At 43.0% G+C, this 27,381-nt stretch overlaps 1 protein-coding gene across 5 annotated transcripts in view; it reads right to left on the reverse strand.

Moving 5' to 3' along the window:
• MPPED2 (metallophosphoesterase domain containing 2) overlaps window positions 1-26,452 on the reverse strand; it is a 172,012-nt gene extending 145,560 nt beyond the window's left edge. For 2 of the 5 annotated variants that reach the window (XM_035012483.1, XM_035012488.1), the window contains exons 1-2: window positions 26,316-26,452; window positions 20,584-20,832 (exon numbers count right to left, since the gene is read on the reverse strand). In XM_035012483.1, coding sequence (XP_034868374.1) covers window positions 20,584-20,711 — 128 coding nt within the window. In that variant the 5' untranslated portion in view covers window positions 20,712-20,832; window positions 26,316-26,452. Of the gene's footprint in view, window positions 1-20,583; window positions 20,833-24,440; window positions 24,482-24,758; window positions 24,781-25,504; window positions 25,526-26,315 lie in introns of those variants that run through there. The other 3 variants (XM_035012487.1, XM_035012485.1, XM_035012484.1) reach the window with 3 other exon arrangements.
• Between the last annotated feature and the right edge of the window lie 929 nt (window positions 26,453-27,381).

Consider the following 27,381-nt stretch of genomic DNA (forward strand, 5'->3'; position numbering starts at 1 on the left):
CTCATTTGTCACTGAAATTACTGACTTTTGGAGTCAGAGATTATTATTGTTGTGTTAAATTATTTATTTTCAAGGAAATAAGCGTGATAATCTCAAAAATGACTTTTAAATCATTGGCCTTAAGAATATCTTCTAAAGAGCTGATTAAGATATGTATTTTATACTGGTCACTATAAAAAAAGTGGTGACGAACTGAAGTTTTTATTTTGGTGTTTGTTTTTGCGTAAACCATTTTCTGGAGCCAACTCCCTGAAAAGCTTCAGATTGCTTTATACCAACCAACAGTGACTGGCATTTACTCTTAGTAAGCAGAAGTTGTCACAAACGACAGAAAGTGATTAGCAATCACTTGCTACACAATGTGAGACAGTCTTAAAACACCATTTACCCCCTACTGAACCAATATCTTAGCTCATTCTAGAGAATACGAACAAGTATTTCTCCAGCAACTAACATAAGTGAAAATATGAGCTCTAGCTCTGTAGAATGCAACAAATTTGGTCACAAAGGAAAATGAAAGCAAGCACCCTAATACTAACTCAAGAGACTTTAGTTGGAGAAAAACAGCCTGCATCCCGTAACATTTTATGATACCAAATGAGATGCAGGCAATGTAATTTCACTTATGTGATTCACTTACAAGCAATGCAAATGCAATCTTGCTGATTACATTTAAAACAAAAGACTGAATCTGCTTATTTATAGAGCAGACCAAGAGTCATGCAAAAATCATGCTACTCCCCCCACGAATATGGAACAAAAAGAAAACAATCTGCCTGAAGACCTTTTCATCTCCACAGAAAGAAAAATGATGTTAACAGTGAACCCTGAGTTGACCCGATATGCTTAATAATGTGGCTTCTTGGTGGCCTCAATAGAAAACAAGGTCAACTGTGTGAGTAATCATTAGCTGAGGTGTTCAACCCACATGCAAACAATGTCCAGGGTTTTATTTGTGTTACAGAAGTGTTCAGGAAGCGCCTGCAACTATGTTTAATTTTAAACCTTCATTTATCTGTGGGTGTGTGTGCATGCGTACACACAAACGTATTTGTATATAGACAGTAGAGATGTATAATTTCTACAGTGAAATGTAGACTGCTACAACCAATATATTCACTAGCTGGACTCCTCGAAATGCATATTTTATGAACTTCTCTGCCTACTAAGATGGGGTCTTTTTTTTTTAAAGATTTTATTTATTTATTTGAGAGAGAGAGAATGAGAGACAGAGAGCATGAGAGGGAGGAGGGTCAGAGGGAGAAGCAGACTCCCTGCTGAGCAGGGAGCCCGATGTGGGACTCGATCCAGGGACTCCAGGATAATGACCTGAGCCGAAGGCAGTCGCTTAACCAACTGAGCCACCCAGGCGCCCCAAAGATGGGGTCTTGATCATTCCAGAACTACTAATTTTAATCAACACCAAAAACTTAGAGCTTTTATTAGAAAATTTTCCTATTATGAAGTTCAACAGTTAGAACTCAGTGTGAAGGTTGCTGCCAAATGCCATCTCTGAACTTCCCAGAAAAGCAACAGAGCCGGAAAAATTCTCCTACTTTCTGTGATGCTCCGCTTTTAAAGATCTAACAGGTACTCCTGGCTAACCACCAGCAACTGAACCAATGCCCAGCTGTCAGCCGTCGTACCAACAGCCTAGGCACTTGGCTAGAGTCTTATTGAGAGTTAGATCTGCAGCACCCCAAGCAAGGTGGATCATCGCCAAAGCCAACTTGGGCCCAGCTGCAGTTTTAACAGAAAGAAGTTTGGTGTGATACCTCACACCTGCCACAGAGAGCATTTTCCAAGAGGGAACTTGCATGTGGCTGGAAATCCTCCTTGTGGAGTGACTCGTGGCTACAGGGTTTCTCCATCTTAATGAAGAAGACACACTTCAGTGGTCTACCGAGTGATGCCAACACCAATTATGGATAACAGGAGCAATTTTCTGTGCAATAACACCACTGTTTTTTGGTCTGAGACATCATTTCCAAACAGTAGCCTCTGAGAACTTGTCAAAAACGGAGGGCCTTGGAAGCTGCCCTTGATCTTGGATACTCAGTCACAGTCAGGTCTCAAGACTACACTCAAATTGAACTTGGTGACGTTTATTGCTTTGAAGCATCCAAACTTCCGTCCTTGTGTCTCCAAATGGAAAAGACCTAAAAGCATATAGGTTTGCTCATTTCCACACAGCGCAAGCAGTAGGCCCCAAAACCATTTAACTTGTTTGGAATGTGAGCCATTATCCAAGCCCATGGCATATGGTTGCACACTTCTCAACTCCTGCATCTTAGCAAAAATGCAATTGCTCTCCAAGCGTGTAGTCTCTGAAGGAAATGGCAGCAGTTTCTGGAGCCCTGGGATCCAGAAGATGCCTCCAGATTTGAAAGGAACCAAGGGACACAAGATTGGTAGTGGTAAGAGCAGGAGGAGATTTTATAAAATGAAAGCAAAGTGTGATCCTCCAGGGCAGAAAATAGTTGCTCCTGTTTAATTGATACTGCTTTCCATCATAGGGTGCCTCCTCCAGGGAGCCTCCCTTCTTTCATGTTTGGGACAAGAGTCAGACGTGAAGATACTTTGACCTGGGGTATGTCTACAGGGAAAATTAGGAAATAAAACTGGAAAGCAATTTAATTGACTTAATTGTCAGATGAAAAAGGCTTTATTTCAGACATGTTCTTGAAGAAATTCTCCCTTGCCTCTCCTACTCGGTTAGGATTTAATATCTGCCTCAAATTCTAAGTTCCTTAAGCACTTTCTGCTCCGTAAGGGTCATAAAGACTATGACCGGCAGTCCTGTGTGACCTTGATCACGTCCCTCAACCTCTGAGTCACCAACTAGCCATATGCAAAATTCTCTACACATGTTGCACTTACAGTGAACACAACACATGGCAAGTACACAAAAATACACCTGATAGGCTCCTAATAAGAATGCACACATGATTATTTTATTAAATATTATTTAATTCAGGTGCATCTGATTGTCTCCCTAAATAGGCAAAACACCCCTAGCAGACAACAATGAGTAGCTTACAGTTCTATGCTATTCTGACTGCTAGACTCAAGAAGACATTCATTTATTCATCAATAACTATTTATTTATTATAAGAGACACTGTGCTATGCCCACGGAATAAAACAATTAGGTGAAACAGTTACTATCCCTAACCCACCTTGCTACTTCCAGTAAATACTGATTGATTCATTCATTGAAACATTTTCTGTGACACCAACTTCCCCCAGACCTCCCACTCCTCTTGCTCATTTCCTCCCTATCTGTAGATGGTTTCCAAGACTTCAATCAAGGAAAAAAGCTCTTTGTCTTACGCCAGTATTTTAGAGGTTCTCATTTCAAAAGAAAAAAAAAAGGTGTTAGAGGATCACAGAATCACAAAAGAGGCCTCAGTCACTCAATGTCAAAATATGAGAGCTACCAACAAACCACCCTTCAGGTATTGATGAGTGAGTGACAGCAGGTGGCAGGGGCATCTTCAGCAAACTATATGGAGGAACACTGAAGCAAGCAAGGTTGGCAATAACTAGTCCTGGTGCGAGCATTATAATTGCAGGAATGACTTGACTTCTCTAAAGACAATGGGAAGATTTTAGGTTCAGAGAGAATGTACCACGAGGACAAAATTACATACATACATGTTGAAGCCTGTTATTAATTTGTTAAAGATGTACTTAATTACGGAGCCCTTGGGCATTGTGCTGGATTCAAGATCAGACTGCATTAGCCCTGCCCTGACAGAGCTTCTAGTCTGGAAAGAGAAATAATGCTATCTTGACCATCCCTTTATATTTGCAAATGTAATTTTCAAAATGGAGGTAATGGGTACTATAACGCTTCTGGGTTTAAGTCTTGGATACTGTGTAAGGCTGCTCTTTTGACCTTTCTTCCACAGACTTCTTGGCCTGGGACGAGGCTCTGAGAAACGAGTGGGAACAGGAAATGTTATAGACACTCTCCTACTCCGGCAAGTGGAAAGTTGCCTCTCTTTTTCTATTTCTTACCCTTTCCCCAAAATCTCACGGTTATTTATTTCCAGGGGTTATATGGACAAAAAGATACATATCATTAAGTATTTTATATTTTTAATGGCTCCCCCCAATTCACTGCAAGTTCCTTGACTTTGCCTGCCCTCAGCTTCACATGTACATGTCTACTCAAGCACACACCGGCTTACGAACCGATTCTCTGGGGTGCCGCACCTCAGCCTCCCCAGCTGCACCGGAAGGTGTGCTATGTCTGACAAAAATGCTGGTAACATGATACGAGCCAACACGGTGACAGGACTTACTGTGTCCCAGGAACTGTTCTAGGTACTATACACAAAGCAACCGATTTAGCATCCATGACAGCTCTAGGAGATAGGTACGAATTTTTCCCCTCATTTGCAGATGGGAACACAGAGAGGTTAGGTAGCTTCTCCAAAGTCATAGAGCTAGTAAGAAGCAGACCAAGACTCAAACCTTGGCAGTCTGGTTCTAGCGTCCACACTCTTAAACATTACATTCTATTGCCTCTCTGTCTTCTCACATGGTGAAGCTCAAGAATATATTCCAGACCCTTAGGCATTTATTCTCAAACTAACCTATTAAAGCCCCGTGTGTTAAACTTGACTATGTTTTCTTAATTTATGGAGCAGTCACACTATCTTAAAAATACACCCAAGAGAGCAAAAAGAGGGAGAGGACGGTGGAAACAAAGACACCTGATTCTATGTGCATCGAACACATGCATGGCCCCTAATCTGACTCTGTACGTGAGTAAAAAAGATACATAAATCTGGGTAGATTGGTTGTTCATATAAACAATTCAAAGCCTTATCATGCCTCTCTGAACTGACTCCAATTCATCAAAAATGTAGGAGCAGGTTATATACGGCACCCTCCATTAACTAAAAGACACCAATAAATTTCCAAAATGTAGGCTCAGCACCAAAACATATATATATAAATATATATGTAAGTATGTATGTATGTATGTATGTACGTATGGGTGGAGAAATCCCCACATATATTGCAGAACTCCGTGCAGCTTGCGTCTTCTCTGTGCAGTCTGGATCATGCATAATGCAACACTGCAACTGCTAACAGCAGGCGCGCACCAGATAATTTACACTTGTTTTTATGGACACGAGGAACTGATCTTTGAAGCTGTCCCTAATGAGATTCCGCTTGGCCCTAACAGCATCCTGAGAGAGTGTTCCGGTTTTCTACTTGGCATCCGGTGCATATTTATAATGCAGAATACAAGCTCATTTAAATTGCACATGTGGATTTTGGTGTCTTCCCTATTTTAAAGAAAGATTTTCATATCCTAAGGAGCACCGACTCCTCAATTACTAAACCATACTTTACCTAAACAATGTCACTGCCCGTCACTACAGGTACTTATCAGAGAGGCAGGTCCATCAAAGGGCCTCTACCTGCAGGGCAAAAAGCTCTCCCAATTGTAGTCCAGCCCTCACGTCCAGAAATTCAATTAGGTCTTCAGCCAAAGGGCATCTCCAGAAAGCCTAATTATACAACACCTTCCTTAGGAGACACAATCGCAGGGACAGTCAGGGGAAAAAACCTGAAGTCAGTCACCTAAATTAAAAACTTCCTGCCCCAAAGTGCTTGCAACGCAAGCCTCTTTTTCTTATTATCTCCCCTCTTTTAAGTTCTGCTCCATATAAAATTTTTCCTTAAGCTTGCCACTTTATACGGGCTTTTCTAATCATTTGGTTTTCAAGGGGTTTAGATCTTACTCACCCATAATCAGAGCTCCATTACATACGTACTTTGAGTTTCATCTGTTTTCCTTTATATTACATTTTTATTATTTTTTTAAAAGATTTTATTTATTTATTTGACAGAGAGAGACACAGCGAGAGAGGGAACACAAGTAGGGGGAGTGGGAGAGGGAGAAGCAGGCTTCCCGCAGAGCAGGGAGCCCGATGCGGGGCTCAATCCCAAGACCCTGGGATCATGACCTGAGCCGAAGGCAGACACTTAACCAACTGAGCCACCCAGGCGCCCCCCTTTATATTACATTTTTAAAAAGGTTTTCAATCTTTATGTAACATCAGTGTTGCTAGGATGGTGTTACTGTACTTAACCCAAATCACAGATTTCTGTCAAAATGGTTATTCTGTAAGAGCTTATTAACAGTAAGAGTTTATTATCTCAAAAAAAAAAAGTAGTTACAAAACATATAAGTACAGAATAAAACTGATTCGCCCTATGCAAAATGCATGATTCCCATGATAACAGATGACCTGTTTTCAAGGTCTTCATTTCAGGTCAACTCCACAGATTAGGGGCAGTTGTCAGTCAGACTCCTAATCATGGGGCTGAAATATACCCTAAATTAATTTCACGCTTCTATCCAATAATTGTTGACTCCAAATAGGATCAATAAATAAGCACTTTTACAAAGGAATTAAAACAATATACTTTCTGGGCGCCTGGGTGGCTCAGTTGGTTAAGCGACTGCCTTCGGCTCAGGTCATGATCCTGGAGTCCCGGGATCGAGTCCCGCATCGGGCTCCCTGCTCGGCAGGGAGTCTGCTTCTCCCTCTGACCCTCCTCCCTCTTCTGCTCTCTGTCTCTCATTCTCTCTCTCTAAAATAAATAAATAAAATCTTTAAAAAAAAAAAACAATATACTTTCTAATGCCTCAGTTTTTAGAGAAAAATATAGGAAACCCAAATCTTTAGGGTCAAGTTGAAAGTGAAACTGATGTTTTCCCCATGTTAGGACTGAGAATATACTGTTGTCAATGCAAATGTCAACTGAAAGCAGGACAGATCATAGCATTGGTGTAGGAGTATCAGAAATACTCACTCTGAGCTTCATCCAGCTCCACCCTGAAAAAAACATGGGAAACTTACGTAAGTTACCCTTTTTAAAGCCAAGTATTTGGTCAAGTCTAAATACATGCTCTCAAAATGAATGGATGACGACGAGGGAGCACAGACTTCTTGAAGAAGCACATACTAAGAGACTACTGAATCCTTACAAACTCAACTTTCATTCATTCATTCAACAGGTATTTGGAGAGTATCTAGAATGTGCCTAGTACCGTGACAGCTGATCTGGATAGAGGCAGGCAAAAGGAAAAGAAAAGAAAACTACAAAGACAGTAGCTGCTTTCATAGCCTAGTGGAAGACAGTCATTTCACAACTAATTTAAAAATCCATTTATGGGGTGCCCGGGTGGCTCAGTCGGTTGAGCGTCTCACTCTTGGTTTCAGCTCAGGTCATGATCTCAGGGTGCTGGGATGGAGCCCCACGGCTGGCTCCCCACTCAGCAGTGAGTCTCCTTGTCTTCCTCTCCCTCTGCCCCTCCCCCGACTCATGCTCTCTCTTCCTTTTCAAATAAATAAATAAATAAATCTTTAAAAAATATATAAATAAAAATGCATTTATGATAAGTGGAGTCAAAGAAAAGCATTACTTGTAGGTACTCCGAATACAGAGCTTTCTCAACTTATAATGGGGGTTACCTCCCAATAAACCCATCGTAAATTGGAAATATCATAAGTCAAAAATGCATTTAATACATCTACCCTGAGGACCATCATAGCTTAACCTAGCCGACCTTAACCATGCTCACAACACATAAGCCTACAGTTGGACAAAATCATGTAACGTAAGGCTTATCTTATAATAAAGTGTTGACTATCTCATGCAATTTGCTGAATACCGTACTGGAAGCAAAAAACGGGATGGTTGTATGGGTACAGAAGGGTTATGAGTGTATTGGTTGTTGACTTTCATAATTGCATACTGACTGGGAGCTGGGGCTGCCACTTCCCGGGATCGCCAAAGGGGACTGAATCCTGTATTGCTAGCCCAGGAAAAGATCCAAATTCAAGTACAGTTTCTACTGAGTATCACTTTTGCACCATGGTAAAGTCGAAAAATCTTATGTCGACTCACTGTAAGTCAGGGACTGTCTATACATATAAAGGTTCACATAATCCAGAGAGGGGGTAGGGGCTCCCCTAAAGAAGTGACAAAGGAGGAAAAGGGAAACAGTATTGAGGGAAGAGAGCTGTCAACGTCATTTTGAACCTCAAAGTTTAGGGCAGTGGACCAGCCTGATGCTCTCCCCACACCTCTTCAGTACCACTCACTTGAAATGAATTAAAAATAAAAAATTGAGGAGGTGTGCCTAGAAAGTTGGATTTACGTGTCTTCCCTTCAATGTCAGCACCAAAAACAGGATCGAAGACCTTGGGAAAAATCGGTGGACAGATCACCGAAGTTGGCACTAACTGCTGCCAAATGTCTGGCTGGCACCAGAGTACAGACTAAATTGGCCATAAAAACCTCACTGTAGTCCTTGCTCCTCTCAAAGGAAATGATTTCGTGATTCACAATGAGGCTTACCCAGAGGCCAGTCTTAGGGGGAGGCCTTGAATTTTGAGCTTAACTCAATTGCACGGTTTAGGGCAAGAGTTTCATGTTTCAGATGTGCAGTCAGGTAATCTGATCCCATCAGCGTTTTTAATGGCTTCTAAAAAATCGAAAGTGTTAAATCATTTTCCCAGCCTCCCCCAGAGCGGCCTGAGGGTGTTTTCTTCCTCAACCTCCATTCTCCTCCCCCCAGTCTCTTATTTTTCATACTCAAACTGTTACTAAGTCTGAGACACTAATTTAACACACATTTCTTAATCCTCAAGTCTGACTGTAATTTGTGTGCTAAAAGAGTACACACATACCTAATATACTCCCTTTAAAAAGCACTGACCCAGAGGAAATAAAAGGATAATGCAATATGTAGAGATGGTGCTTTCTTTCAGAAACAGCATTATTATCGTGATTCCTTATAAGCCTGGGAAGAACATTCTCCGGTTCTGCAGAAACCAAAGGCAGCAGACCCATGTACATCCCACAGCTCCAGTAAAGGCACATCTCTTAGAGTCACACTGTCTCAGTAAGTTCACAGAGAGACTCCATCCCTACCTCTCAGTGTGGGAGTCCCCCCCGCCCCCCCTGACCCGGGAGACAGCACAGCCCCTAAAAACTTTCAAAGCAGGAGTAAACGGAAACAAAAACAAAAACTTCTCAACAAGAGTAAAACAGACATGCCACGTTTAATGGCATCAGAAAAAAAAAGTTAGGGTGGGTAATGATGGCCCACGTGCCACCATGAAGACTCTGTGGCAGCTCAAGGGTTAATGCTGGGGATGCAGTCACAATGAACAATATTATTGATAATAATAGCTACCATGCATTTGAGATGCTGTGCTACGTGCTTTACTAAGCACTAGGCATCCTCTAATATAAACTTGACTGTTACCTAGTGAAGCATATATTCTTATGATCCCCACAGTAAAGCTAAGGCACTAGCAGTAGAGAATATACCAGAACACATGCTAGGGGCATGGGGGTGGAGAGACAGACCGGGATATGGGTATACTATTGGGGGGGGGGGCTTTTCAAATTTCTTTTTTTTTAATATATATGTATTTATAAATGTGCCTAGATTTCTGCTGGGCACCAGCCACTCTCCTCCTGAGTTCTCCCCTCCAAAATATATGCATTCAGTCTTCCCATCGCTCATGTTCTTCTGTTTACGGCTTTATTAAGATATTAAGTCCAGCAGTGGCTCCTGCAGCCCATGGTACAGCACCTCGCAAAACAGCACTGTTTGTTTATAAGGTGATACAACCTTCCCCACAGAGTGTGGGGGCATGACTGAAATCCACTAATGGCCAGAAAGCTCATTTTAATTCTACACTTAACAAAATAAACACCTCATAAAGGCAGGTAAGCAGAAGCTACTTTTCACTCTGGACTGCTCTGTCTTAATAACCTTTGAAAGGAAGGAACGGACTGCAGGAACCGGCTCTCGCACACGCAGAACACAATTATGGCACAAAGAGATTGTGATAAAAGCCAAACCCCTTATGCAAAGTTAAATTATTTTTTCTTCCTGGGAGGAGGCAGTACCTCTCCCAAATACAGACCATTGCTAAATTGCAACGGTTCTTTCTCTGCAAATTCTGGCTGCATTAGTGGGATCTACAAGCCTGTCTGAAAAACCAGGGCATTTGATTTCCCTGAAACCAATTCCCAAAAGGGCTGATTCCCCCCCACACCCAACCCACTCTTTTGTCCACAAAAAATGAAGCTCCACTTACATGTTGGAGGAAATATTTCAAAACATTCCCTTTTTCCTCAAAGTGCAGAATTTATGGTAACAGATAATTAACAACAAATGACAAACAATCTGAGCAGTAAAGGTCCCAGTTTGGTTGCCAAGATGATGGTATCAAATTCCAAGATAAACAGTGGAGCGTGCCGACTGCCATTAACGTGGAGGGGTCGAGATGGAGAGATGCAAAACAGGCCAGGCATCCGCCACCGAGGGGCACAATGTGGAGCAAACCACCTCCCACCGGGTTATTATCTCCCTTCGGAGCCCTCGAGAGTGTCAGTGGGTGTGGGGGTAGGACGGAGCTCTCTCCACTGTACTGAACAGACACCCAAGCCTCTGTATCTCACATAGGGGAAACATTAATCTTCTTTGGACTGCATTAGGAAAGAATGAGGAATTAATATCCTTTAGGAGTTAACACCTCCTTCCTAAGTTTGTTCTTCCCAAAGATTTGAACTTCCCATCTTCTTTTCTCTGAGTTTGTTGAGTCAAAATAGGTTTCAGTGCTACCAGTTGTGCCCAGACTGTGAGGGTTAAGAACAAAGTGAAAACAAGTTAACCTGTAAAAATTGGAATTTGAGCACAACATATGGTAAGTCTCCCAGATACTAACAGATGGCCAACCTTGGGAAATCGCAATTTCAGATATTCTTACATTTCTCAAAAGCCAGTTCATAGTTTGCTATTTGTTAAATGGATTTTTTTTTTAAATATTGAAATACAAACCTAAAGTTTGAATTACCTACAAATTGTCCTTCTCAGAAACCAAAACAGGTCAAAGTATCAAAAATTGCTATTCTAATCCTTTCAAGGGCTGGATTCGTTGGTATGTGGGGTTTGGATGCATAATCCAGAAAGCTAAGGTACAATTTGTCTTATTTCCTTGTAAAGTCCATCTTGCCTGATGCTGAAGGATGCTGACACTCTCCTGGTATTACAGTCAAGCCCAAGACCAGGAACATCATAATTGCAAGAAAGAGTTATGATCTCATGTATATATCTGCTAGTCTGTCTTTCTCCTGCTAGTCTGTCTGTCTTTCTCTTTCTCTCTTCTTTCCTCCCTCCCTCTCCTCTCTCCGTCTCCGTCACACATACTCCCATTTCTCATTGTATTCCTTGCCCACCCATGCAGGACCAGTATGCAAAAGTTGGTAACATTTTTAAAAATGGAATACGTTAAACATAAGGTAAAACCAAGAGCAATGGGTATGATATTTGTGATTTAAAAAGAAAGTATCTAATACAGTCTGATAGGCCTCTAGTTATCTTTGAAGTCTTAAGGCAAAGCAAAATGAAACAAAAAAAGAACTATTTTCCAAAACTCAGGACTAAAATAGAGCTGGTATACTGTCTATGTCACAGAAAAAGGCTAAATCAGGAAATTAGGGAAACATGCTTAAGTTGCTTAGCTGGTGGAAGACTTAATTTTTTTCTTGATTTCGGTTTTAAGTCCTTGTGCAAAACACATTTTAAACTAAGTGTGCAATATGTAAACGGTTTGAGACTTGGTCTGTGGCCCAAATACCTAAAACCAAATACCACAAGTAAGCCACTTTTCTTAGCCAATCAGTATAAATGCCAAAATAGCCCACCGCAAGATGGGAAAAGATATTTTTCCAATCCAAGAATTATCAAATCTTTGAGCTGGAAAGTTTTAGAGGCTTTCTGCACAAAGAAGTAAGTGGGCTTGAGTAGAGTCTGTGTTACGGCAATCTTTCAAGGAATCCACTACCAACAGAGGAACCAAGAATGGTTTAATTCTCACTTGGAATTTTAAAGCTCAGTAATATCAAGTGCTGAACATTTACCTGTTTGCTTTATTAATAGTACTAGTTTTTCTTTTTCTTTTCTGTTTTCAACTGGTGTCAAGAGCTTTACTACTTAATATAAAACTGCACAAAAATTTAAACCCACTAGAGGGGCTTATAGTCTTGATTTGTGGTAAAGAAGAAAATATGGAAAGCCTGCAAAGATGCATTTTCTTACGTACATTTTACCCTTCTACAGGGACAGAAATTGAAGAAAAAAAAAATCTTCAAAACAAAATAGAATAAAAATATGTGGACCCAAATACTGCAAGGGCCAATAAATCCAACAGAGTTTCCTCTTTGCAGAGTTCGTGTTTCCACACAGACAAAGCCTCCAAGTGTACTTCTAAAAAAATAAAAGAGGCAGGCTGACATGGTGGTCTGCAAAAGAGGGAGAGTAGTTTTGTCCATACTGATATTGAAATAATAGCCCAATCATGCCAGGATGGCTACTGAAACATCTAGTTTCCAGCATGCTGTGGAAGTCTAAAAGGGGAAAAAAACATGGAAGGAAAGAGCTGAGGAAAAACCTGAAAAAGAAGAAAAACAAGCTGATGGGCAGATCTTCTGAGACTCCGCAAACTTCTTTTCTTTTTTTGGAAATAATTCAGAACTACCAAGGGTTTGCTGTACAACACATGGTAGATTCAGGGACATTGGCTTTGTTTTGATATCTTAAAATCTACACCTTCATAAGCTCTAAAATCTCAGAATTAAAATTAAATATGTCTCAAATACAGACTCCCTATTGCATTACTTCCTGGTTAGCCATTTTGTATGTCTTTCTCAAAACATTTCCATGAAGGAAATTAAAAAAAAAACCAAACTGTACTTAGAACAGGCAACAGATTCAATCCATAAGGAGAGGTGATTTGACAGTTTCCCAATTTCAGGATGTGTCTATCCATTGACTATGACCACACTTGCCTATGAATCTTTCTTTATTTCTATAAATGTAGGTAAGTATTTCAGAATTTAAAATCCAGGCATACCATAATAGATGGGATTTACTTTATTTGCCAAAATTCTTTACCCTCCCCGAAAGTCAAGTAACCAAAAAACAAACAAAAAACACTGCACAGTTATACAACATACACCCAGGGTTCTAAGAACAAATCCCCATATGGACAAAAAAAATTCTAATTTTAGGCTGCCTTTTTAATGCTCGAATGCAAACAAAGAAATCTACAGAATAAGAAAAAAGTCAAGCTCTAAAATGAAGTCAAACTGTCACAGACCACAAGACCACTACCCTCAGGGAGTATATAGCAAAAAGAACTTATTAAAAAAAAAAAAGAAATGAGAGAGGAAAAGAAAAATACTCTGTGTTTACATATGAGTGCAAACGAAAAGAGCCATTCAGCATCTCCATGATGAATTTCAGATTGAAAACATTAACAAAAATTATGGCCATGCTAATGTGCAGGCCAGTGATAAATTTGTAATGAGAATGAGCATGAGAATGAGTGGCTTACCAAGAGAAAAAAAATGTTTAGAATGTTTTTTCAAACAGCTAATGCAGCCCAGCTCCAGAGCAAAGGATGAATTTCTACCTTGTTAGTAAAGTGCAATTGTATAGAGCCCCAGACATTCATTCATTCGTTGATATTAGTCTTCCTCTGGGTGAGAGTTAGAGGGGTCATTTCTCTTCTTCTTCTCCACCACATCCCCATGATGCCTCACTGTTATATTTTTTTTCCCTACAGAATACCACTAATGATGAGGGATTTATATTCTTAATTTCAAACAGACCTTAAGATAAGAAGCAGGAGAAATCCAAAACTGCCAGAGTGGGAAGCGATGCTGCTAAAAGGGCACCAAGTTCCTGGTGAGGAACCTGAAATCCAGAGAAGCCCAAAGTACTAATGACTGTAGACCTAATTAGTGACCAAGACAGGACTAGAATCCAGGTTCTCTGAAATATGATCAAGTAGTCTACAGCAAGCTACCTATTTACGGATACTCTGTACTCTGATAGTTTCCAAAAATGCATCTAAAAAGACTTCTTAATCAATTTCATTTAGGTATAGGACTAGAAAGAAGGCAACCTCTATGGCACTGCTCCCACCTTCCCACACATGAGCAAGTGGAATTACACTGAACCAAAAAATAGCCTTTGGTCTATTTCTCGGTTATAACGTGAAACAGAAGAAAACACCACTGAAAGAAGGTAGGCCCAAAGAAAGTAGAAGATTTACATTTGTGGGAGCCTTCAGTGCAAATCTTGCAGACAAGGCAGAAGGACTTAGAGACAAATTGCATTTTTATCATTCTTAAAAAAAGTTTTTATCATAAAAGTATTACAGTTGTTATAATAAGAATCCAAATTATACAAAGGTATATAAAATAAAAAGTGAAGGGTCTTTATCCACCAACTCCCTCCCCCAAATTCATTCCCTAAATAATCACCAGTAATGTTGGTCTTTATTTTTCTACACACTTTTATATTTTTTTAACCAAAAGACACCATTCCATAACTCTCTCATGTAACTTCGTCTTTGTACCTAAGGATGCCTAAGGCAGACCTGACATAAACATTTACTTCCCAGCACCAGAAATGAAACTTCAGATCACACACACACACAAAGTCCTGTAAGAATCTGGCATGGAATGATCACTAAGCTACCCTAAAAGCTTCAGATCATTTTTGATTCACAATGTCCAAGCAAATACGGACCAGATACTTTATAGTGCAATAAAGAGTAATGAGAACACAAGCTGGACTTGTCAGGTTTTATACAACAAGAAGTTCAGAAAGGAAGATGTTAACACTGATGTTACCAGCTGGACATAAGACCATATGGAAAAGATCATAAATATTATCACAGCATCTATTTATCAAGTGCTGTATCTTTCAGGCACTCTATGTCATATGCTTTATCTCACTTAATACTCACAACTATCTTAAAGGGTCATTCAACCCATTCTACAGATGAGAAGACTCAGGAATTTTTCCATCATCACTCAGCCAAGCTAGTAACAAGCAGGATCAACATCTGTATGTAGATCTCTGATTTCAGACCATATTCTCAGCCATCATATGAATACTGTCCTCATTCCCTAGCCAAAGCTGTGGCCCTTTGGACTCAATCCTGGTTAATTATAGTTAATTCTTGATGCTTCTGTTTTAACCACCACCACAGGAGGGGAGCCTAAAACACTGAGGAGGGGTACAAAACCCTGAGAACAGCCCATGAGGAAGAAGGCCACTGTGATTTCACAGAGAATAACCAGGCAACACTCAGTTCACTGGATTCCTTCTCCCCTTGGGACTGTACCTCCCAAGGAGAACGAAATGAGATAATCCTAGGCTGTTTATGACCTTGACAGGCACCAAGAAGTCAGAACATCTGCCAACCCTGACAGTCAAATATCCTACTCAGAAAAGTTTGCTGGGAGTGGTTCCTTGAAGAAGACAGGACAAAATTTACCAGTGATTTTCTTGTTCATTCATTTTTACTCCACTGGTTTTCAAAATGAATTGAGACAGCTTAGAATTAAAAATGCAGAATCAGTAAAACAATCATTAATAACAGCTAACGTGTATTGAGTATAAGCTATGTACTAAGAACTCCTCTAAGAATTTTACAAGTAATACTGTTTTAAACCTTCACAGCAACCTTTTGAGATAGGCACTACTTTTATCGTCCACATTCTACAAATGGAAAAAGAAAACACAGAGAACTTAATACATTTCTCCACGGTTGGTTACACAGCTAGTAAGTGGTGCAAACCAGGCTTTAAATCTAACAATCTTATTCCCCCAGAGATGTCAACCACTATGCTACGCTGCCTCCCAAAACAAGTACAGTAATATTCCACGGGTGTTGACAACTGAAGACAAAGACAAGCATAGGACTAAAACTGAAAATAAAACTTGATACGAGCTTCCTAGCAACCAATTCTTAAAGAAAAAGGTGAGGAATTAACCTCAGTAGGGTGATCAACCATCCTGGCTAGCACAGGACTAAGGGGTCTCCCAGAACACAGGACTTTCAGTGCAAAAGCTGAGGCGGCTGGATGCCCTACTGAAAAAGGCTTTATAATATTTTATTAGGCCTCACATAATTAAAAATATACAAAATCTTTATGGTGCTTTCAAACCTACATTGGCTCCTTCAGCACCTCCTCCCACCAACATTAAAAATACTAAACAATTTTCTCTACACTCTGCTTGGGAAAAATGAAGGGATTGTAGAAAAATGAAACACTGTTAATTGTTGGTTTCCAATCATCACATCTATCACTGTTTTCAAGAGTCTGGGTAAGAGGGGCATACAAATTCTTGGCTAAATTCTGCCCTATCAACTCCAGCTGTGCTTTCATTTTCTTTCCCAAGGTCATTTAAGATTACTTTCTTAAAAAAAAAAAAAATCTTCTTTTAGATTTTGCCATTTGCAACAACAGGGATGGACCTAGAGGGTATTATGCTAAGTGCAATAAGTTAGACAGAAAAAGACAAACACCATACAATTTCGCTTCTATATATATGTGGAATCTAAAAAAACAAAACAGATGAATAAACAGACCAAAAAAAAAAGCAGAAACAGACCCATAAATATAAGAATAAACTGGTGGTTGCCAGAGGGGAAGGAGCTAAGGGGATGGATAAAATGGATAAAGAGGGGTGGGAGGTCCAGGCTTCTGGTTATGGAATGGATAAGTCATGGAGATGAAAGGCATAGCACAGGGAATATAGTCAGTGGTATTTTAATGAAGTGTTGTATGGTGATAGATGGCAGCTACACTTGTGGTGAGCCCAGCAAAAGGTACAGACTTGTCCAATCACTATGTTGTACACCTGAAACTAAAGTAACATTGTCTGTCAACTGTACTTCAATTAAAAAAAAAAATCTTCCATATGTCACAGGTAGAGATGCAGGCCAGTGGTTTTTTAGAAAGATTGGTGGCAGCCTCGTCAGAACGCATGGGAGAAACCAAACCAAGACCAAGTAGTAAATCTCCTAACGTCACTTGAAACAATAGCTCTGAAATCGGTGATGAGCTTGATGAAGATGAGGACCAAGTTTTATGTATCTGTATTCCCCCTATAGCAACCCCTTGCAAATAAATGTTGTCTTAATTGCAATCTTAATCTCAGTATGTCAGAGCTAAAAAGATCCACAACTGTCATTCAGTGCAAATGTGTACAAATGAGTATACATGGAGCATGGAGAAGAGAAGTCAATTGCCCAAGGTGGGTCACAAAAGTGACGTGAGACAAACTGAATTAAATGGGAGGTGAGCTATTCCTTAATTAAGGCAAGAAAACCCCACTAGGTTCTGTGAAAGAAAACAATGGATCACTTAAGGGGCCAGGATTGTAATTCCAATTCAGGTGATCCATTATGGGACGTAAGTAAAAAAGGAAAGGAAACATTTTAAGGATCCCATGCAAAATAATGAGCAACACTTCAAGTGGAAAAGACAAAATATTTTTAGGGAGAGGAACAAACCTCTGCCGTGATGTGTTGAGAACTTCAGGAAAACCGAAGAAATTTTAGACTAAATATTTTATGGATTTTTTCCAGCCAATTTAAGTTTCTATTTAGACTAAGTGCATTTTTTTTTTTTTACTATAAAAGAAATATAACATGATCACATTTAACCAAAATACCTGAATGCCTAGTATGGGCCAGTCACTGTGCTAGGGCAGCAAACAAGGAAAAGTCAAGCCAATGGGAAGGTGAGCCAGCTACTTGACAATACACACACACCTTCATACAAACACTCAAAATGTTAATACAGAACAGAAAAATTCCAATGAGAATATCTCCAAATCTCAATCACAATATCTCATCTCAATGCACAGTCAAATCAGTGGATCAATCCATCCATCAATCAGTATTTCTGAACAGCTGTTACCTGCTCAATCACTGCTTTTAAGAAACAAATGGAACTGGAGGGTATTATGTTGAGCGAAATAAGTCAAACAGAGAAAGATATGTATCATATGACCTCACTGATATGAGGAATTCTTGATCTCAGGAAACAAAATGAGGGTTGCTGGAGTGGGGGGTGGGGGGGGAGGGATGGGGTGACGGGGTGATGGACACTGGGGAGGGTATGTGCTCTGGTAAGCGCTGTGAATTGCGCAAGACTGTTGAATCTCAGATCTGTACCTGTGAAACAAACAATGCAATATATGTTAAGAAAAAAAAGAAGAAGAAGAAGAATGTAGCAGGAGGGGAAGAATGAAGGGGGGGAAATCGGAGGGGTAGACGAACCATGAGAGACGATGGACTCTGAAAAACAAACTGAGGGTTCTAAAGGGGAGGGGGGTGGGAGGATGGGTTAGCCTGGTGATGGGTATTGAGGAGGACACATTCTGCATGGAGCACTGGGTGTTATGCACAAACAATGAATCATGGAACACTACATCTAAAACTGATGATGTAACGTATGGGGATAATATAAGAATAAAAAAATTTTAAAAAAAAGAAACAAATGAGAGAGAGATAGAGAGAGAGAATAATAGTATGGGTTGAAGTAGGGACTAGGGGCGTTGTGTTGGGGAGGGGGGCACAGTCAGTTTGGACTGAGAGAGACAAAAGAGGTTTTATTGATGGAGAGAGGGCTGAACTGACTTAAGGCATGTGATGAGCAGAGCATAAATGTGCTTCTCACAGCTGAGGTGCTCAGGCAACAGCGAGCCCACCTGTGGCTGGAGCAAAGCATTCAGGCAGAAAGCCCTAGGTAGGTGATGAAGATGAAAAAGGCCAGCTGGACCCAGACCAGGGATGAGTGCTCTACTCCAAGGTGGGAAGTCTAGTGAAGGGCTACACAGCTGTCCAGGCTACCACTGCAAACCTCATTTTGCAAGACTTTTTTTTTTTTTTTCCCCAAAAAAGGTATATGTAATTTGATCCTTCGATTTTTTCATGGCTAGATCTAAGCAGATTAGTTCTAAGGTTACATGATTTTTTAAATATCTCTGTTTGTTCCCAGTTCACCAATACAGTCTTAGGGCCGTAAACGAGGGAAGACTTAAGGTGATATTCCATATTAGTCATCTTCCAAGGAATCTGAGGCAAAACATACTTTCTTTTGCCTGAAAGGAAACAGAATTCACAAAGTTCTTTGTGATTCTTTAACACAAAACGTCACACTGGCAGAACAGAGCTAAAGGTATCCCAAGTCCAGCTTGCACAAATTCTATAACATATTTGAAGAAAAAGAAATCATTAGAAGCAGAAGAATAAAAGGAAAATTTGAAATGAACAAGACTTATTGTTCAGAAAAGCCATTTTAACAAAGGAAAATCGTATTCACCTTAAAAACTTTTCCTTAAAATCATGTTAACAATCCTTCATAATCATGAATAAATTGTGATTTAAAGAAAGTATAAACTCCTTCAAAATAGTTCAGCAATAACCATTTGCAAGCATTTCTTTCCCTTTTTCTTCTCTTTTTTTTCCCAGAAATCCCAACATAGGTAATTGAGTAGCTCTATAGAATATACTTGTAAAGTAACATCCTAGTATTTACACTAATACCCAGGCAGTCAAGAGAGATCCTTTTGTTTCATTAGTGTTTCTAAATTTGGGGGGGCAGGGGTGTGTGTGTGTATGTGTGTGAGGGAGGGGGAGGCCCTACTATTTTTTAAATGCTCAAATAAAACAAATACCATAAAAAAGAACTTGTGACTTAGACATGCCCCGAGTTCAGTTTTGCCAGGAATGGAAAAAACAGTCAACAGAGCCCTAACCTCCTTTCTCTCTTGACTATACAATAGTGTTCAAAGAGGTTTAGTCCTACTATGAAAGACTCATGTTAGACATTGGAAGGGTCTAATAGAGAATGAGCACCAGGCATTGAATAAACTAGGGAGATGGTGACCTTTTGCCCCTTGTGCTGAAAGCCCAGCACATCCTGTAGCAGAGGAACAGAAAAAAGCCGGTGTGCATCCAGGTGCTGCAAAATCCTTGCCTCTGGATTTCTCCCACACTCTGTTCCTTAAACAGTCTAAAACTGAAACAGGACTTAAATGGTATTAGCGAGTGAGAGAAAAGTACAATTCCTGGAACCAACTGTTCCACTGTCCCTTAATCCTTTGTTCCCCATATTGTTTGAGTCCTGCAGCACGCAGCACACATTCCACTAGCAACAGGCAAGACAATGGATTTAGCAGCGGCTGGACAATTAGTCCCAATTAGGCCTATTTCCCCGCTGAATGTAAAGGGGTAGTGGGGTGAGGTGTGGGGGGAAAAACTACAGAAATTTTAAAGAAATATTTCATCGTGGAGGCAAACAATACATGTAAAGCAAACTGAACCAGGGGTCAGGAGACTCTGCCAAAAGTCACTGTGTGACACTGGGCAAATACCTTAACCTCTCTGTTGTTACCCACAAAATGCGGGCAACCGACCACCACCCCTTAGATCTGGTGATCCAACGTCAGATTGTGGTTTTCAAAAGTACATTGAAAATCTGAAAAAGTTACACAGATGCAGGGTATTCCTCTGAGCTATATTTGGAAGCACAGATACTCATCTGTTTTATAAATCATATACCTTTTATTCTCCCTGGCAGAAGTCATCAGAGACTTTCTTATTTTATTTCTATTTTCTTGATTGCTAATTTTTTTAAGTTCATGAGTGATACTTACATATGTACATGTGGCGGCTGGAATCTGCTCTGGTTGATATTGTAGTGCGTGAATGCCTGGGTGGGGTTTGAGCTATACTCATCCACCGTTATGGTAACTTTGCCTTGAGAAGGAATCCCATGAGCCATCCTTCCTCCCTATAGGCATGAGCAATTCACAACTTTCCGGAACAAAGGATGGACGCAGGCATGGTGTGTTTCAGCCAACCTCTGAACCCAAGGATCTACTCATCAATACCACTGTGCGTTTCTGAAAAAAAAAAAAAAAAAAAAAAAAAATTTATAAAATGAGAACAAAGAAAACGAAGGTGCTCTAAGAAACATCAAATTTGACACCTGGACATGAAATGGACTCAGGAAAAATCTTAATGTGTGTCGTTGCCCCGTGAATACAACCTTCCCCAGCACTCTATCCTGCATGCACTTCAGAGTGGACCCTGCGCTCCATATGACATTGCTGGCTGCTGGCAAATCACTTCAGTGGCGTTCAAACTAAGATTTCCTCTTTAATTATAATTATGGCACTTAACATGAATTACGGAAGGGGCATATCCACAGTTGCCATGGTGTCTAACTATAAATGGTTTGTGCTCGAAGTGGAGAATCTTCCAAACCTTCCCTGCTAATTGGAATGTCTAGTCTGTACAAAGTTGATGTCATAGAATAATGTGAAATCTCAATGCTTAACACAGCCATATAACACGATATCAAATGTAAGTTTAAAATGCTGCACTTATAATAGATACCTGTGTATAGCTATAATACGCACATAATATAGGCACATGTTACATGCAATTTTTTCTTTCACAGGCAGTTCCCCAAATACCCAGGTACTCAACACCTGGTATACATATGTATTCCATTCTGGCCAAGAATCTTATGGTAGGGCAAATCCTTCTTGCTAAATGTAATATGATTTCTTCAAACACTACAGTCACACGGGGGAAAGTCAAACACATCCAGACTTGGACCACTACTTGGATGCATTCACTATGGCCCCTCTTAGAGCCCAAAGAGAGCACTGAAAGGGGGTGTCCATTACGTCTACCACCTCATTCTTGCCTGGTGCTGTATAATTCTCAGCAGCTGGTTTCATCCTCTCAAAATTTCCACTAGTTTTGATTTTTCTGATAAATGTCAATATATTATTTGCTGCGCTGGGTTGAGAAATGAGGATGTTTATTTTTATGGTAGGTATGCAAAGACTAAGAGAGCAAATCCCTGCACTGAGGCTGTTGGAACTCATCAGTGCAACAAAGAAGAAACGGGTAGCACCCTCCTTGAGTAACCCTGGGGTAACCCACGCTCCTTAAGTGCTCTGCATCAGAATATGTTTGCCATGTGCACCATTAAGCTCCAGGAGTCTTAGCTGTTATCTCAAATAAAAATATTTAGAATAATAAGATTAGATTTAAATTTGGCATGAAACACCTTAGATATCAAGCAAAAGGCAGATGGCCTGCCATAGGCCATTTATTTTATTATTTTACAACCCGGGGGTTGTGTAGTCCTCCATATGCTAGGTGGGCTAAGAAATTCCACAGCGTTCTACTCAAATCATTGCCTTCTTCATATTAGCAAAGCAAGCTAAATGACACCCACTTTGCCTTCGTTCCTAATGCACAACGCCACTGCCAAGACATGAATCCCTGGTGTTCTGGCATTTTAAACGAAGTGTCACTTTGGGTTCTCTTTCTTCTTCCTGACTTCATGGGAGGTAGGAGTCCTTTAAGCACTAGTTGATAGACAACCAGGCCAGTAGGATTAACTAAATTAAAATCTTTCCCTGCTCCTTTGATGTAAGATATCTATAAGAACTGCTTACAAATCATAATGTAGCAGTTTTCATACCAAGTTTGCAGCTGTTTCCTTAATTTCCCCCACAATTATATTTTACTGTTATTTTGCATAACAGTAAAACACAACACCTGCTTCAAATTGCAGTCCTGTTCTAAGTACTGTAATTCTCTTTTGAGACACAAAGTACCGAGACACTACTGAAGCGCAAAACTGCATAATTGCGCCATGCTGAAAAGTAAATACAAATGAAAACATCTTCCTGTTATAGAAATGACTGTCATTAAAAAGAATGTTAGCCATCAAAGCACAGAGGGAAAAAAAAATACACATTTTCAGACTGCGAGAACTTAGTGTTTGCATAAATTAAAGAGTGGTGTAAAAATTACATGGCAATTCTTATGTTCCTGCCATCAAAGTCTATTGTGTGAGATACGCAGCATTAAGAAGCAAAGGAGACAAAATTCACGTCTACGCCACTGTGACCTCTCAATAACGATCTCTGCACTCTGTGTCAGAGAAAGGTTTAAATGTTCCTGGAGTAAACTCACCAATTAAACTAAGCAAAAGAGCCTAGAAATAAAATTTCCACACCTATTATGTAAATATCTATGCAGTGACTTAGAGGAGTTAGGATTAGACCTTCCCATTTGAAGCAGAGAACTTAGAAGGTGATCAGTTCACACTCCTCAATGGTCCAGTCTATCCTAAAGTCCAAGTAGGATTGCCTTTTCTATCAAGTGAACATCTGTGCCTCTTTGCACCTTTGCCCCAGCAAGACAAATAGAACATCTTTTCATCAGCAAGCACAGGCCCCTGTAACTCTGAAGGGCTAAATGGGTGGCTGGCACCTCATTTGAATTCATCTCTACCATGTTCTCTTTCAAATGTTTTATCGAAAGAGTGCACCTGCAGTGTCTACCTTCTTTAATCTGGAGTCCTTTGAAGAAACTGTCGGACTGAGGCAGAGAGCTTCAAAACTTTCACAGGAACCTTTACAGACAAGTCAAGAAAAGGCTTATTTTTTAAAATACTATGTTCACCCCCACTCAGATATTAAACACCAACACATGGAAAAGGTTTTTTTTTTCCTAGCAAACTCTCAAAGAGAGGGGACAATGGCCCCTCCTCTGACCTGAGAAATTTGGAAAAAGCTTGAAACAAGACAGAATGATACACAGCCTAAAACTATCCAAAAGCTGATTTACCTTGCTTCACATATTTAGGCAGTAAAAGCTTCCAAATTTCAGATTTTGGAGCATCTCATCCTCATTACACTTACATCACTTTTTACATATAATATTTAAAGAGTATTCTTTCAATTTTCATTTTATAATTTCAGCACATTTGCTCCACAAAACAAAGGAACCTGGCACTAAATGCCAGGAATCCTAAAGGAGAATCTAAAAGGGACTGACATTGCCAAATATTCATGCTGGTGCTAGTTTGATTTTCGCCTTAAAAAAAATCGTGTGGGCTCATTTTGCATTTCCTAGACAGCAATAGAGTCTCCTGCCCCTTAAGCTGTGCAACTTGCAATGTTCTTTTTCAGGAATCTAGCTGGAAAACCTTTTAAAGTCTGCTGGCAATGAAAGGATTAAAAGCTGAGGAATTAAATAACTGTCTCCACCTCCTAGACACCAGAAGTCCCATTTACCTAAAGTTTCAAAGCAACAACTCATGACCTCCCTACCCGAGCTCGTTTGGCACAGCCTATGAGAAAGGAGCCCGTGATTTCCTCGTTTAAACAAGGATGCTCATTTTATTCACTAGCCCTGAGAAGATCGCCCGACCGCCTGGCCGGACTTTGGAACTCGCCTGCTCCAACTCCACCAAATTTCGCTCTCTCCTCCCTCTGCCTGCCGCACGGATCGAGTGATTTCTCAACTCACGCCCCTACTCTTTTATGCCCACCTCCAGTTACTCATCCCCGTATCCCGGAGCGATGCCTACAAGCCTTCTCAGAGGCTTCTCCGCCAGGGTTTTGAGAGGGATGCACAAAGTTCCACGTGCCTCTGTCCACAGAGCGCCCCCACCCCCCCCCACTCCCGCCGCACTTACACCTGAACTTGTCTCCAGCACTGCGGACACCCGCCTGGCACATTCTTTCGGAGAGAAAGGGCAGGACTTTTCTCCTGCGCCTCTGGCAACGCGTAGAGCCTATATATGGTGGGGCGGGGGGCGCGGAATTCTCCACTTTGGATTGGTTTGTTTGTTTTAAATCTAGGGTGGGCAGTTGGGGGGGGTGTCCTTCAGCAACTACACACACACACACACACACACACACTCACTCACACACCCGCCCTGCCCTCCCGGCTCACGGCCGGCTCGTCCGGGCTACAGCTCCCCCTTCCTTCCTGCAGCACCAGCTCTCCTTACTCGCTCAGTCCCCCGTTGCCACCACCGTCGCCTCCGCTACTGCCGCCGCTGCTAGCACGGCTGGAGCTGGCGCTCGCGGCCCCGGGCTCCGCCGGGCGCCTCTCTCTCTTTCTCTCCCCCAGCCCCGGATTGATTGATGACCACCGGCGGCCAATGGCTCTGACACCGCGCCATCCTCGCTCGAGCATCACAGCCCCACGCCCCCGACGTCAGCCTCGCGGGCGCACTGGCATCCCCTAACCCTCAGAGCGGAGCCCGCGCCCGGAGCCGCCACCGCCGCCTCCCTGCTCTCTGCCCGGAGCTGCCGGGCTGCTTTCCTGGAGCGGCGGAGAAAGGAAGGGAGGGAGCCAGCGAGCGTTGGAAGGGGGTGTGGAGGCCACGGATTTCCCCCCTCTTTAGAAATCTTCTTTCCCTTAAAGTTTTGTTTTTTTCCACCCGGACCTGTTTGTGTTTGTTTGCAGCATCTAAATCAATTACACATTTTGCATGACCCGCATTTGCTCTTAATTTGGGGTATGTTGGGGGAGGGGGTTAGTAAATGTTCTATAAATCTACCCCACCGGGGCATCCTTAATTTCTTGCTGGTGGATTCTAACTCCCTCCCCGATCTCCGGAAAAAATGCCCCCTTCATCTCCTAGGCCGCAAAACCCCGGAATTCAAAGGCTTTACAAAGATAACCCTGTTCCGTGTAAATAGCAAAGAAACTCCTGCCTCTCTGGAGAAGAAATCGGGCGGCAACGGTTACTTTTTCTCCTCGCTCGTCCCCCCGCCGCCGTGCCCGGGTCGCAGGCTCGCTCCGCAGGCTGCCATCGTGAAGAGACCGGAGGCGGCAGGGGACAGCGAGGTTGGGGCGCGGGGACAGGGTGAGAAAAAGCCCCGCGCGAGAGCTGCGCGCGCGCGGGCGGCCCCGGGGGCGGCCGCGGAGCGCAGCCCAAGCACAAAGCTGCGCAGCGCCTTCCCGGCCACCGCACCTCGCTCGGGCCGCCTCGGGCGCCCGGGGCTCGGGCCAACACAATGCACCCGGGCCTAGGCCGGGGCGGTTCGAACACATAACCCCGGGACTTTCTAGTAAACAGCTCGCCTAGCCCTCGTCCCCACCCCCATCTCCGCCGCCTGGCTTTCGCTGATGCCCCTCGCGGACACCCCCTTCACCCCTCCTAAGAAATCCCGGCGGAGAAGGGAGCTGGAGGTGGGGACCTCGGGGGCTGAGGACTGGGGGGTGGGGGGGAGGGGAAATGAGCAGAGGGGCGAGATGGGGAGTGGGAGGGAGACAGCTCCTGAAAAAGAATTTGCTTTCGCTCCGGCGTAGAAAATACGCCCTCCTCGGGTTCCGAATTGCCCGGGAAGCGCCCGCTCGTGCGAATGTCAGGAGCACCGGGGCAGCCGCGGTCCGCAGCCTCCGAGCCCCTCGCACGCGCCTCTGACAAGGCACCTCTCACCCGGGCTCCGCTTTGTGTGTGCATTTTTTTTTTCCCTTCCTCTCGCGCGCGGCACCGGGCGCCCGGCCGCCTCCTCCCCCTCCCCCGCCCTCCGCCTCCCTTCCCGGGGCGGATTACCTTTCCCGGGCTGCGCTCCGGGTCCCGGGGATGCCTTCAGCGCCCAACGAGCAGGCGATCCATCGCGGAGCGGCCCGAGCCGGAGGGAGGCGTGCGGGGGGCGCGCGGGGGCGGCGAGGGGCGCGGGCGGGCCAGAACCTTCGACCCCGGAGGTCCCGCCGCGGGCTGGGGCGGGGGGCCGGGGGGCGCGGCACGAGAGGGAGGCGGGGGGGAGAAAGGACCCGAGCAGCCTCGATCTGGGGAGAGAGCGAGCGAGGGGGCGAGGAGAGGGAGCGAGGGCGCGGCGAGCCAGAGGGAGCGCGAGCGGTGCAGTGACAGGGACTGCCACTGGGGTCAAAGGAGCACAGCTCCAGGAAGCAGGGCGGCTGAGGCGCCGCTCCGTGCGCGCTCCCCGGCGGGACCCCGCGCCCCCGCGCGCCCCTCCTGCAGCCCGGGCCCGCTCGAACCCCCACCGGCGCCCCGAGGCCCCGGGGTTGCAAGAGGAGGAGGGAGCTGAGGGCGAGGCCGGCAGCCTGCTGGTGCTCTCGGGTCAAGCAGGCAGCAGGAAGCTGAGCCGCAAGTTCATCATCAGGAGTGTGATCAGCGTAAAAATGATAAGGGACTGGGGAGGGGGCGGCTGCGGAGCCCCAGAAAAATAAAGGGAGTTTTCCCTCCAAATGGGCGTCTTCTGCAAAGAGAACACCCAGGCCCCCCCATCCACCGACCTGCCTGGGGCTCTCTGGAGTCCTGGCACAGCTCCAGGGCGCCGAGCTCGCCGCGGGGGCAAGGGGAGCGGCTCGGGCCCTGGGCTCAAACCGAGGAAGGCGACCCTGGGTCCCCTCCCATCTGCTGAGCTTAGGCTTTCCTGGGGGAGAGCTGTGCTCTCTTTCCTCAAGGCTTTCAACTAGCCAGATACACACACACGCACACACACACCTTTCTCTCTGCAATGTTGTTCCTGAGAAAGAAAAGGCCAACCCAGCTGATAATTTTTTTCACCTCCATGAATTAAGGCAGGTTCAGAATAGGGGGGGTGAAGAGAGTCAAAGACTCTTGATTGTTTCCATTTTTGTCTTGGGAGCACATA

Source organism: Mirounga leonina, unplaced genomic scaffold (assembly GCF_011800145.1).
Source record: "Mirounga leonina isolate KUSES-001 unplaced genomic scaffold, KU_Mleo_1.0 Mir_166, whole genome shotgun sequence".
Lineage (NCBI taxonomy): Eukaryota > Metazoa > Chordata > Mammalia > Carnivora > Phocidae > Mirounga > Mirounga leonina.